The 14,603-nt window shown below is 41.3% G+C and overlaps 1 protein-coding gene across 3 annotated transcripts in view; it reads right to left on the reverse strand.

The window, feature by feature from the left end:
* The window catches only part of LOC119499855 (receptor tyrosine-protein kinase erbB-4-like), a 352,862-nt gene that overhangs the window by 135,874 nt on the left and 202,385 nt on the right, over positions 1 to 14,603 (reverse strand). For all 3 annotated transcript variants that reach the window (XM_037789066.1, XM_037789067.1, XM_037789065.1), the window contains exon 3: positions 10,292 to 10,478. In XM_037789066.1, coding sequence (XP_037644994.1) covers positions 10,292 to 10,478 — 187 coding nt within the window. The remainder of the gene's footprint in view (positions 1 to 10,291; positions 10,479 to 14,603) is intronic.

The following is a 14,603-nucleotide window of genomic DNA, read 5'->3' on the forward strand; positions in this document are numbered from 1 at the left end:
CTGTAATGACAGCCAGTCAGTGACAGAAACTGAACATGACAATCACAGTGTTTGTTTTGTATCTGCAATCATGTCTAAGGCAGCCTTTTCAAAAACAGAATAATTGATAGAAAGGAGGTACAGCACATACTGGACAAACAATGCATCACAAAATGTATAGATTTTTTTGTTGACAAATAAAAAATACAAATTAAGTTGAAAGAGGGAAGAATGTACAATGAAGAAATTACTGATACTGATTTATTAAGTCTTCCTAAACAACCTGTATGCATCTCAATGGACTACCTCTAGGTCTGAAAAGTGAAACCAATGCAGAAGTTTCTTTAATCTGCATTCTCTCTAATAGCCAGCAGGGGGCGACTCCTCTGGTTGCAAAAATAAGTCTGATTGTATAGAAGTCTATGAGAAAATGAGCTTACATCTCAATTGATTCATTAACTCAGTAAACATTGTAAACATGAGTTTATGGTCTCAATCGCTAGTTTCAAGTCTTCTTCAATACAGCATGATGTTCATTCAGTAAATTATGGTCCCATTTAGAGTCAGATAGACCATAAAGCAGGGGATGCTTTTGGGCGTGGCTACCTTGTAATTGACAGGTCGCTACCACGGCGTTGTCCGGTCTGGGAGTTGCCAGCGTTTTCGTCTTACAACTTCAAACCTTTCACAGTGTGTTTTCAGTTCATGAAAGTTAATTATAAGCTTTTTGGTTGCCTGAAAATGTCTTATTCAGCGTTCGGTTGTACTTAGCTCCACCCTCTCGTCTCACTTCTCGTTGCAAAAAATTCAAGATGGTGACGGCCAAAAACCAAGATGGCGACATCCAAATGCCGAACTCGAGGCTCCAAAACAGCAGTCCATAAACCAATGGTTGATGTCACGGTGAGTACGTCCACTTCTTATATACAGTCTATGATGCATCTGTCCCCAAAATATCTCTTGTTCAGAAGTGTTTTAGCCGCTTGATCTGTCGTTAATAAGAAGCATCTTGCATTCAGTAACGTACCGTCTCTGTCAGGAATGTTATCTGAGACTAACTTCATCTTCAAGCCATTGCGAATTAGGCAAGAAGAAGCAAACTATGAAAACATGCAGGCTAGCACGCCATTCTTAAAAAAAGGTAAGCTAATGTAACATTATCAAGTGCTGCGGATGTGGATGTAACGTTTGACACTACTTTCTGTCAGCTTATTGGTAGGAATTGCAAGTTCAGGGTTAATGTCAATTGTCAACTATCTAAATCTTCCTCTAGATGTTTGGAACTATGCCTACGTCATCTGACGTTTTAGCTTCTGCACTCAAGCTAAACCCACATAAAGATATTTTAGTGGATAAAGTGAGTGAATCCAGCTGTGTGAGAACAAGTAGGCTGCACAGTGCCTTTTCCACCGACTTGTACACATTTGATAGAGGTACTACATACTTATCTAACACTTCACAGTAGCAGTGTTTGATTTGAAACATTGCACAGTTGAAGTTGCTGTGGAACACATGGTAATTTACATAACCTATAGAGCAAATGAATCCCCAGCACATATGCTCAATCAGACATGTTAACACTCATTCTGTCCCTTGTCCTGAAAAAACAGTGTAGAATTCAGACGAGATTTCAGCTAAGTGAAGAGCATCCTGTTGGTCTCTGAGCCAGTTTTTTACGTCTACATCATGGCAGATCTTAGCCTGATCTAAGCCATAGCCCGGGGGGATGGAAATGTTGGAGAAAGAGAGAAGAAGACTGTGTTTTGATTATTAATTGGCATTAAAATTCCTTCCACGCCTACTTTAACTTTTAATGAGGTGAAAGTCGACTCTCCCTTCCAGCGGGCCGCAGAGGTTCAGTTTGGAAGGCAAATTGGTAATAAAGGGTATAGTCATGTTTAGGCAAGACTGGATATTTCTCTAGCTGACGAGAGGTGAGGCCGAGGTGGAGGCTTGGGCTGGACGATATTTCTAATCAGTGAGGATAGTTAGAGTCCTTCTAGGTTGGTCCCTAATGCAGTCATGGGCTTAGGCAATGGAAATTATTCATTGGAAACCGGCACATACAACACATATGAGCACTACTGTACTGATGTATTCACACACTAGCATGCTTGCATGCATAAAAACAAAGATAAATAGCCCCCAGAAGAGAAAAAAAGTACTACTAGTTGTTTATTTCTGATTAACATCTAAAACAAAACACTAGCTATTTTGTTTCTAATCACATGCATTTGTGTGTCTAACATTTAACAATTACGAAGATCAGAGTTGGTGATCAAAAAAGCTGTTTGGGAAACAGCATCTGATGAACATTCTCTAGATTTAAGTCCGTCCACAGGGGCTACATGTTCTTTGTTCTAGTATCCATCCTTGCATGGTATCAACTATGTAGCAAACAAATAAGGACATGGCAAAGATTGCAGTCATTAATCAGATTTTTCTATCTACAGTGATGAATTAAAAAAATCAATAGGCATTGTAATGTTAGAGCTAACTGGTGATTGAAGCTGAGGGGGGATTTTATTCTTCCCTTGATGATGAAAATAATACAGTAATTATTCATTCATGGGACCTGAGCAGTCAATTCGGGGCTGGATTCGGGCCGCTTTAATAGTATTAGCAACAGCCATCTATTTGATGTTAGTGTAATGATTACCAATCTGCTACTTTTTACATCCTTCTCTGTTTTTCTTCCTACCTCTTTTTATTTATAGTTTCTAAAGGCATTTTATACAATGGCACATTAGGGAAATTGGAGGTAATAAAAATAATAATTATGGAGCCTGGGGAGGGGGTTAATATTGTGAAAAAAAACTGGCGTTACCACGCTTTTGCACTGGATGGTTAACGTTACCGCAGTGTGTGGTGTGATGAGGATGATCCAACCTTGCAAAGTGAAGCGATGCGGCTCCTTGACAAAAAAACAAAACAAAGCCCTATTTTTACAAGTGTTTTTCTCCTGAATTTGTGACTGCAATCACAGAATTTCGTTTTTTTTTAATCGCAAATTTATGACTTTATAATCTCAGATATTTGCGTTTTTTTCTTGTGAATATGTGAGTTTTTAATCGTTAATTCACCACTTTAATCTCAGAAAAGATCCAATTTTTCTCTCGTAAAGTCAGATTTTTTCTCGGAATATTAACTCCCTCCCCCGGCTCCGTTATTGCTTTTTACGCCATCGCACTTACACATTTATTCAAACTGTTCTTACAATGTCCTGCGCTCTTCATCAGAGTAAGGGAACTGTCCAGGGATTTATCTGAGTTTAAGGGGAGAACGCAGTGGGCATAAGCTTGTATAATAATGGTTGCTTTATCAGTTGTTTAAACTTAGTACGTCTTTTACCATGTGTATGGGTAAAGGGACCACGGTTTGACACAAGGGAATTTTCAGCAAAAACTATAGTCTAGTAATGCATTATTTGCAACACAGAAAGAGACAAAGGCACACACATTTTTAATTGGAAAAGATCTATTTTGTATTATTATTCCAACTTTGTCATAGCAGGTAGTGCTGTTGTTGTCCATTAATATTTCATAAAGCCCAGTTATGTTCTGCTTGTAAAATGTCAAACATTGCACCAAGATAATAATAAATAAAAAAAGCATAAAAAAGCAACACGGCACCCTTAAGGCAATGCTGCGAGCGACATATACCGATTGCCCTGGAGCAAAAACAATTCAGTGAATTGTCCAGGTTACATTTTACATCTAAAAAAGGAAGTCAAATATGGAAGAAATGGATGGAAGGAAGGATTGTAAGATAATGTGAGAAATTATGGAGGATACGATTCCTAATTTATGACCAGGGAAAGTCATGAGTAGAGGCAGCCAAAGGTATAGAAATACCTGGCATTTAACCAAAAGTGAGTACAATGTAATAGTATCCTGGCATGTTCGCTTTGTGCAGCACAAAGACAAACAAAACTTCAACAGTAAAATAAACTTTTTTAAGAAATCCAGCCCTCTTGTTCCCCTGGCATAAAAACCCAACCATTGGCTCTCAGTGGTCTCAGTATCTCTGTCACACAGTGGTATTACAGAGCAATCAATTAGCACCAACCACCACTGATGGCCCGTTCCGGACTTCAATTTAACATGTGCCTCCTCACGATCCACATTAGGGGCCCACAAATGTGACAATATGAATGTCGTCCTTCAAAAAGAAAGTCCCTCTTGCCCCCTTCCTGGAGCGGTGAAATATTGAGTGTGACACGGGAGTAATTGCATGGGAAGTAATCAATTAGACACACAATTGAAGGAGACCTGAGGTCTGTGGGCTGCCAGGCAAGAGGCTCGACTAAATTCTGGTGACGTGCACTGAACCACTTGGCTACCTTCTGTGGCAGAATTGCTCTTTCTTCTCCGAGTAGTTAGACGGTGAATGGGAGTCTCAGGGATCAGAAGAAGGCAGCAATTTTATGCCCCCTTTCTCAGCAGTTCCTTGTCTGGGGGAAACACACCGACTCAAATTGTCCCTTTCACCTTGCCCCGTCTCATCCTTTTTCTTGCCTGGTGCATCGAACAGGACACGTTCAGCAGATGATAGCGTACATTCTCTGAAATTCCTCCATCAAATAATTGCAGTAGGCTTCGGAGAACACAGTAGGACCGTGCTCAACCGGGTGTTACATACAGTAAAAAAAAAAAAAATGGTACAAACATTACATTGCATGCATTTGCGTGAAAGGCATCAATGTAACAAATCAAAACTAAAATATGATGAGAGACGCAGAGCCAAGGAAAGAGGGATAAAGATATGGAAGAAAGACAGAAAACAGGGTAGATAAAGAGAGAGCAGATGGGCCATGAAGGAGTGGATAACGCCTTGGCGTAAAACACAGGCTTGTGTACACGCATGCGACGAGAGAGGATCATTCAGCAGATGGGGCCTCAGATTGGATGCTTCATTTTGGACAGACGCAGTGCAGGCGTAGGGTGGTTAGAAAAATGAATCAACACAAAACAAATCTGAAAAAAAAGAAAAAAAAGAAACGATACTGGATGAAATGAGGGAAAGAAGGGGGGAGGGGGGGAGGGAGGAGGGGCGGCAGTAAAATGCGTTAAATCAGAAAGCTCATCTGTGTTGTGCTCCTTATTGAGGCTGTTATTATTTTGCCAGGGAAGCAGGCTGTAATTACAATGTGAAAGCACAGAAGCTGCCCGGGGTTCATGTGAATCCAGACGGAAGTGCTGAAAATGTTTGCCTAAGCAGGAAGGAAGACACTGCGGGTCAGCGTGCATCAAAATACAGATTAGAAACTTTGGAAATGTCAGGAGGCGGCTCTGTTTAACCTTTTCCTTGCTTGGCTGTGAGGAGAAAAAGATAGAAAGAAGTATGTATTTGAAGCTTCTCTTTGCAGCGGTCACAAAAAGCCTTAAAAAAATGAGCAACCCTGCAGCTTTTTGTCTTCAGAATGGGAGTCCTCACAATGTCACTAAAGTAGTATTAAATAAACAAACACAACTAAACTTTCCATTTCTTATTCACTTCTACACACCCCCGTGCACACACACACCATCCCTCAACTTTCCCCAGCTCGACTGTGCCTTATATTTCATATTCATGAGGATAACTTAGCTAAGCTTGATTGAAAGGTGCATCGGAGGGAGTCCTATCCCTGCTCAGCCAGAGACCTCCTCCACTCCATCCTCTGGTCCCCTCAAATCCACAGAGTCCATTCACAGCTCACACAGAGTGCACCAGAAAAATCAATAAGTGCAATGCTACAATATACTGGCGACAAATTGATTTCATCCTAAGGCAATTTCGACCCGAGTGGAAATACGGGTAGGTTTCAGCATTGAAGGGGTCTTTTACTGTGCCTTCCCCTCGATTAGCCCCTTATGTAGTTAATAAGTTTTATCCTCTTGTATATGTTCCTTATGGATTGTATCGATCATTTTACACTTCTCCTGGGAGCTGCTGGTAGAGGAACGGTGGACCAATGTGACAGCAACATCAAAGGCCTGGTAATGAATGAGACAGCTCGCCTCGGACTCACTGCAGCACTTGAAGGAGGGAAGGAGTTTTGATGGACTGCTTGATGTACAGGAGAGGATCTATCCTGACGGTTTAGGCTTATATCCTTCCTCAGCAGTACACTGTAGAATGATGACAACTGCAAACAGCAAGCATTTGTTTCACTGTCAGGACCATCTGTGCAGAAAGCAGTGATATGATAGACACCCCCCCCCCCATACAAGTTTCTTGTTACAGAAAGATAAGTTGGCATTTAAGGTCGTTGCGGGTCCAAAATTTTGGACCTGATCCTTAACAGCTCCCAAACTTGACATGCATATATATATTTAAAAAAAAATAGCTGATGGAAAAGGGACCTGAGGACAGTCAGAACTGGTCTGAAATAGACTCAAGGATAATTAGGCCTCATCCTAATTGCGGTCGACTCGAACAGACCCAAAAAGAGAGAGAACACCAACACTGGTAGCAGCATGATGCACCAACTAGGGATGTCACGATACAAGAAATTTAGTAATCGATACCAGAGAAATTCCACAATTCTTGATACCCAATTTGATACCACGGTAAAAAAAAGAAAACAATACAATAAACCCCATGTATTTCAACATGCAGTCCTATATTACCATTAGCATACTGTTTTTTGTGAATTTATTATTAATTCTTGATGATCCGCCTCAAGTTTCTCGCCAAAAACTACATTTTACAAGATTACGCTTGAACACATCATAATAATGTTATGATCTACTTTTGCTGATACTATTTTGAATATAAATAGAACAGAGCTTGAACGCATCATAACGTAACTCAATGTATCCTCTGTATGTTAGCTTTCAGCTCCATTATTTAGCCAAGCATTACAGTGCTGCCCACTGGGTTCTAACAGCTAATGTTAACTAGCTCTCCTACTGCCAGTTTCAACATGGATTTATTGGTCACAATTTAGCATTATCAGGGAAGTTTTCTATCGTCCAAAGGACGACGGGACGACGTTAGTCTTGAGCCCTAATCCCCGGTGCCTGTGTACTGTAGTACCATCACGTTTTCAGTATTTCAGATATTGACTTGGTACCAAAGTATCGATTCTCATAACGATCCTAGTGCCAAAAATGAATGAGCAGCCACGGCCGAAAACAGTAGCTACACATCACACAATTCACGCTCTATCTTAATCTTGCTTATCTCTATGAAGAAACACATGGACACAGCTGATAGCAAAATGACTTGGACCCACTCAGGTATTAGATATATTGACACAAGACCCCAGGAAATAGCACCTGGACACAATTAGACTGCATAAAATTTGGACCTGATTTGGGTTCCGGCTCGGGTCTTGGTTACTACTAACCAAGGGGAGCACTGAAGACCTCTAGTTGGTATATTTTAATAACTACAAATGAGAGAATCTCCCTATAACAAGACAGATATCTCATTAGAATTTTTTTTCTTGACTTCTTGTTAAGAAAGAAGTGAGCAAATTTTACTCTACTTGTTAGCAAGACCGAAAAATAGTAGGGTGAATCTCAAAGAGTCTGAGTTATGAAGTAGAGCAGATTCAGGCCATGGCTGTTGTGCACAACTTCCCATCCACTTCATGGCTCGAGGCCACGGATAGCACATCAAACAGCAGCTTCTCACAGAGTCCAGCCCCGGCTCCCTCAGCGCGAGCTTCAACTTGGCACCACAATGAAGAGGGCCGGCTTGGCAAAAGAGCTGCTGTTGGTGGTGCTGGACAAATGCAATTCCCTAAGTATGGCGCAACATGCGAGAAAGAATACAAGATGGAACACAACGCTCGAGCACATACTGTTTCTGCGCATGCAGTCGTGGATGGCTGTGTCGCTTCCTTCGACTCTGGGGGATCACCAGGAAGGAACAGTTGAAGAGAACAATGAGAGACAATTGAATTATTTAGAAAGAGGGTTTGGAAGCAGCAGAGACACAAGCTCGGTGTTGTGCTTCTTCCTCACAAATCTAAATAAATTCTAGTCTCAGAATGAATTGTAATCTCTCAATACAGACTGAACCTTTAACTTCAAACCGATGACATTGTCTTTCTCACATTGCCTCGGTGTCTCCTTGACATACTTGTAATCTCACTTATATATAACATATATTTATGCATTTGTGTGATATTACTTTCCAGCATCATTAGGTGGAGACATGCTTGTGTGCCATCAGTCCAGTCTGATTGCAATGGGAGTTCATCCCCGTAGAGAAATGAGCAGCAAAAGTCATTTCAGAAGCACATTTTACTGACATTCCTCATCAACGAGGACATGCGTGGTACTTTGTGGTGCTACCTAATGAATCATTCAAATCTCATTTCTCATGCTTCCCTGTGTGTTAAAGATAATAAGGGAAATAATGAATGTTATGATTGCACTGAAGGGCAAAAAATTAAGAAAACATAGCAGTGTTTGCACCGTGGGATTAAACACAACTGACCAGGATTTACTGATAACACTTCTACTTAAGAAAACTCCATTTGATTCTCTCTCCATTTCCAGTCACTCAGAATATTTGTGAGGTTGGATTTAACTTCAAAACGAGTGAATAATACCTCTGGTCTTGTGTTGCACACATCATGCATGCCCCACTTAGCCCCGCATTGGAAACAGCTATACATATTTGTTTGCAAGTCAAGAGCTTCATTTCTCACTGACCTCAGGGTCGGGGCGCCTGAAGGAAACCTCGCAGCACAATGATCTGTTGTTCAAGAAGAGGCAGAGCCACCCACACATTGTTTTCCTACTTGGTACGCTATTTATCAGCAATCACATTCACCGTCTTCTCCAACTTCTGAGGGAAGCAGGCTCGGGTCGATTGCGGAGTGGGGTTGTAAATCATGACGAGAAACGCTTTGTGTGCGAGCGGGAGCGATGGGTGGAAACAGCAGAAGAGATAACGTCTTTTCACAACATCGCTAGTCAGCATCATATCCCTTAGGGTTAATTGTGATAACAGCACCAGTCGGGTTCTTCGGAGAAGAAGAAGAAGAAGAAGAAGATGAGGCAGACTGTCGGCATATTTCCATCTTGTGTGAAGGTAATAAAAGCCAGTAAACAACTACCAATACATGGGCCAATTTATTCATTCAATTGCTCAATGTACCGTCCAGCCAGTGTTTCACTGTTATTGTGTTGAAAGACTTTATGAAATCATCCCCCCTGATACCCTTTGTGGGATATTTTCTCATTGGTACCGGGGATCTTTACCAGCTTATTGTCCGATCAATCTGAAACAATAGAAATACCTGTTGCTTGTCAGCATCATTTCAAAGAGAGCTGGGGTGATTAGTGGTCAACTATTAAATTAGCCAACTATTTTGATGATTGATTAATCAGTTTGATTCCAGCTTCTTAAATGTGAATATTTTCCGGTTTATTTGCTCCTCTATGACAGAAAATCATCTTGGGCTTTAAGAACAATGATGAATTTCTATCACCATTTTCTGACATTTCATAGACCAAACAACTAATAGACTAATCAAGAAAAATAATCGACAGATTAATCAAAACAATCATTAGTTGCAGCCTTAGTTTCAAAAGCAGAGGGTAGACAACCTTGCGCTAGGCAATTATTAATTAACACTGGCAACTAAACAAGGGGATCTGATCACAGTTGAATTCAGCTGTAAAACCTTTTTGAAACCATTAACTCAAAGATAGCAATTTGAAACAAGCTAATGAAGTGTGTGAAGTGAATAATGAAGTTTCAGGCAAGAGTCTGTAAAACATTAAAAGCAAAGATAGCTCAAAAATAGCTTTCAAAATATCACTCTGTTTCCATTCGACCATCGCCCTCTGTTCCCATTTCATTAAGCTGACATTGGTGTGTGAATTCCCTCCATTTGCCAAGACTGCTTCCGACTCAAAAGTTATAAAAGTTAACATTACTACAAGTTTTGGAGCAGATTGTTTTACTCACGCTGGGCACTGTGCCTCACTATAAAGGCAAAAACTTGGGCCTGTAATAAGCATCTGACAATCAGCAGCCCCAACTTGAATACGTTCCTGAATGATTGGTCTAAATTTCAGTCTTAGGAGTTAAAGCATCTCATCATCAGCTGTCCTAACCTGTTAGGAGGTCCCAGCAGGTGGTGAACGAAAGGGTAAATACGCACACACTCTCCAGGAGGCATGGAAATATAGAATGTGAAACGTTTGATCTCGGATAAAAACAAGCTTTTTTAAAGACTGGACTCATAGCGAAGTTGCACCATCATTGACTAACAGGCCACGTCTTTGCTCGAAAGGCACTCGTAATACTCACAAACAAGACACAGCGCAGACTAATGTGAGTATCCAGAGAATAACTCACTCACCTGTGAGATTTTTCAGACCCAACTGGCGCAGGCCGAAGTTTCCATCCCGTCTGTAGTTGAGGAAGATTGCGAGGGAGTAGCGGTCCTCATACAGCTTGGTCCCTCTGATGATCCTCAAGTTCTCCAAAGGCAAGTAGTCGAACTGGTTCAGGGCCACCAACACATAGCCCGTCACTTCTCTGATAGACTGTGGACAGAGTTACAAAGGGAGCTGTTAGTGTGTTTTATAACTGTACAGAATATAGTTGCATAAATAAAAAAACACTTCAAATCATTTGTTACGTGAAAGACATGAAAGGAAAAAAATATAATATTTCTCTTGGTGGATCTGAAATGATGGTTTCAGCAAGTACGCTAGTACAAGGCTAAGAGGTAGAGTAGTTTATAAAACTGTAGTGTCCGCCAGCAGGCCTTGAGGACACTGTACAAGTCCATGTTTATGATGAGCTTAGAGTCTGCCTACCTACATGTTGTACATCTAGATGGATCTTGTATGCTTGTAATAGATTATTCCAACGGGAACACTCTACTGAGTCTCACTAAGCTCTTATAAGAATACGTGTTTTGTTGACAACAGGCTGTTCAGAATGATACATATTCAAAGTTCAGGTCTGGCATCCGAAAGTGGAAGCAAATAAAAGTATAAATGCACTTAATATGAGAGCTTCTTGGTAATTCCAAATCCACCTTGCAGAAATCGACTACTCTACCTTGGAACGGTGCCATCTCCTGTAACAACAACAACAACAAGATCCAACAACTAGATATGGCCTTTTCACAGTCAGTCTTTCACATTTTCTTCCAGCTTGAATGAAGAACCATCAAAGCTATGTCACACACTGCATGTGTCCCTCAAACCCTTCCTTCAATTAGCCAAAAACTGGACAACTTTACACTTGGAAGTCTTTCCCAAGACCAATTTTGGAATTCATTTTGCTGTATTGTGCAGTTTAAATGGTTTGGTCCCTTGCACTTTTTCACTTGTTACTTAGAGTATCCTGTTAACCTGACCCGCTAGATGGTTTGTTACACGGAACTATCTGAGAAGTCATCATTGGAAACTGTTGGAAAAGGGCAGGCACATTCAAAAATACTTGGCAGGTGATTGGATGAAGCACCTGTCAATCAAACGCTTACCGAAGCCAGTCGGGAGAAGAGCGAAAACATCGCCTACAGTGCCGTTCTTTGCTCTTTTTTCAATGATGAAATACTCTCCATTTCTGATATTGATGCTATTGCACCTATGCTAACCTCTTCAGGAGCCGCCATTGTTGTTCAGAACGAACAGTCAACACACACCTAAGCCACGCCCGTGACAAGATGGACTTCGGCGTGATCTCATGACATCGCGAGTATCCAGCTGCCATCCAGTGCAAGATAAGTTTCTTGCATCCTTGTACAAGCTGTTTTTACAGCATTCCAGTAGTCTGGAAAGATATACAAAAAACACACGCACTAACAATATTTCAAGGTTGTTAAATTAAAAAAATTGTATTTAGCTATTTGGATCCACCAAGAAAATCACAATTTTTCTTCTTCTACCCTTCAGTGCTTCTGAATGTCTTATTTTTATATCGAAGGTAATTCATCGTACCACCTGAAGCTTTAAAACATGTACCGAATGGATCTGTGTTTGCATGCCAAGAGGGGCGTCGAGAGAAAGCAGCAGAGAAAAAGACACAAACAAAACAAAACAGACAGCGACAAAAAAAGGAAAATCAGATCATTGACAACATCTATCTTCAAGGTCACTTTGCACAGATTCCATCCTGCCAGCGAGTGGAGTTTGAGCATCTGAGTGAGGAGAACTTGCTCTGGGGTTTGTGACCTCAACGCAAACCGCTCATGTCCGGGGCTCGGCCCGGGGTGACTGAGCCACAAGGACAGCCATTGCTTCACACTTTAAATGTCATTTAGGAGGGGATATAACGACTGTCGAGACTTTGGCGCCGAGCCACACAGTTGGAGCTGCTGTTGCATGAATCAAAGTGACAGGCGGCGTCCTCTTTCTCCCATCCACCATCATGGTGGCTGTCATTAGCAGACAGGCGGTCAGAGAAGTCTTTCCACGCCGGCCCCGCCGATGCTGGTAATCAACAAGTCTGTGTGTGAAGTGCTGTTGCAGCTGATGCGCTGAGCTGAAATAAGTCCTGAGGAGGGCCCTGGCAGCGCAGTCATGGCGGCTGACAGCTGTCACAGAGCATGGCCATCAGCCACCAGTAAGTAAGCCACAGTCAAAGCTCCGTCATCATTACCCTGCTGATTAGCATTAATAGAAACAGACGGGCCGGAGTCTGGTGAGTCTGTGCGTATTGATGGGAATGAGTGATGGGGAATTTATATTCAGTTTCAGTGCATGCATGTGTTTATCGGTTTAGAAACTAGTTGGAAAATAAGATCAAGGAAGCTACTTTGCGGAGATAAAAATATATTAACAGTCGTAGAATCATGGACGGAGAAAAAATTGATGCATGTCCATTTGTCTATGTTAGGGAAGCAGCGATACCGGATTGGATATCGGGCCGATACTGACTCAAATATCTGGATCGGATATCGTTGACAATGGGGCCGATCTATTCAACTTAAATTCTATGTTTATGTACAATATACATTACATACTGTAATTTTAATTCCTGTTTAAGTTTTGACCATTTTTTGATGCGTTAAAAAGGTTTCCATTTAAATTTTAATTCCTGTTAAATTTGAAGATTTTTTTTTTGCCAAGTTGTTGGTGTACAATTTATTATTATTTATGTATTTATTTGTTACATTTTGTCTTTCAAAGTTAGTAAAGCAATGTTTAAGTCAAGCATGATGTTGCCTTAAACATAAAAGAATGATCCCAGTCACTTCAACACAGTATTATTTTTATTTTCACAGTATTATTGACAGGTATCGGATCAGTACTCGGTATCGGCCGATACCCAAAGCCCAGGTATCGCTATCGGTATCAGGACTGAAAAAGTCGGATCGGTGCATCCCTAGTCGATGTTCATGTGTGCATGCATACGTGTACAATATATTGAGCTTCTTTGAAGTGTGTCTGTACTCTGTTGTACCCTCAGTGCGAAACACAGCGCCAAACAATCAGGGCCGTACTTCACACTTTGACTTTATTTCACTAGCCAAGAGGCTGAGGTCTGCTGGATGACTCGCATTCACCCTGCTGTGAGTTTGAAGGTCTCTTCAGCCCTGCCACGCAATCAAATAGCTCCAAATCTATGTAGTCCAGTGACATTGCCCTGGGCGCAGTGCCATAAACTGCCGATATCCTCCCCAGCTATGATCCAGCTACTTTTCCTTGCTACCAAAAGGTGGAGGGTGGCACACAGCAGTAAGAGCAATAAACTCTGGCTGACTGAACCTGAGCATATACAGCTGATTATTATTTCAGGGCACACACTTCATGTGTGCTTTTTTTCTTTTTTTTTTTTCTGAGCCTGTTTATTACCCCGCTCGCACGGTTGCCGCTTTGTTATTTTCAAGCCACCGAATCAATACTTTCCAAAGTGCAGCCTTGCAGAGGGAAATAAAACGAGGGAGAAAGAAGATGGCAGGTACACACGCTTTGCTCCCCATAGATTGTTTGTTCAATAATGAACTGCATGAGAAAGGGGAAACAACTTGTAGTGATTACAGGCCCTCGCTGAGCTAATAGCCAAATCTGCTCTGCGTGGTCACTTTCATTAAACACAGATCAACAAAACAAGCAACCCTCCCCCCATCCGCAACACCACCGCGGGCGCGGGCCAAGTGCACCCATATGTCCACTTCAGGGAAACAGGCACATGGAGCGAATACGGTTAAAACATGCTTTCAAAAATGTGTTAATGATACACAAGAGGCCACATTATGTGATGGAGCGGCAATGCTGAGCTTGGTACAGGTGTCAACTTAACAGCATATTTGATTTTTTGTAGAGCCGTCCCGAACACCATTTTTTGGGCTTCAAAGCTTCGGTGAGAAACATTCGAAGCTTCGCGGCGCAGCACAACAGGCTGACATGTTCTTCTGTCTGTCTGTCTCCATCTCATTCGTTTCAGTGCCGCTGCCGCACTACTGTACACGCACCCACCTCTACACACAACAAACAGCGATATCTATCTCTCTATTGAGAATAACTAATGATAATTAATGTTGAATATGAATAATGTTGTTATTATTATTCCTTATTTCATGGGCTATTTTGGGATTTCTACATCATTATACATACTTATATATAAAAAAAAAAATTAAAAATTAAAGCGAAGCATTCGAATACTGATTCGGACATCGATTACCATGGCAACAGTCCAAGCTTCGAAGTATTCGG

This window comes from Sebastes umbrosus, chromosome 13 (genome assembly GCF_015220745.1).
Source record: "Sebastes umbrosus isolate fSebUmb1 chromosome 13, fSebUmb1.pri, whole genome shotgun sequence".
Classification (NCBI taxonomy): Eukaryota; Metazoa; Chordata; class Actinopteri; order Perciformes; family Sebastidae; genus Sebastes; species Sebastes umbrosus.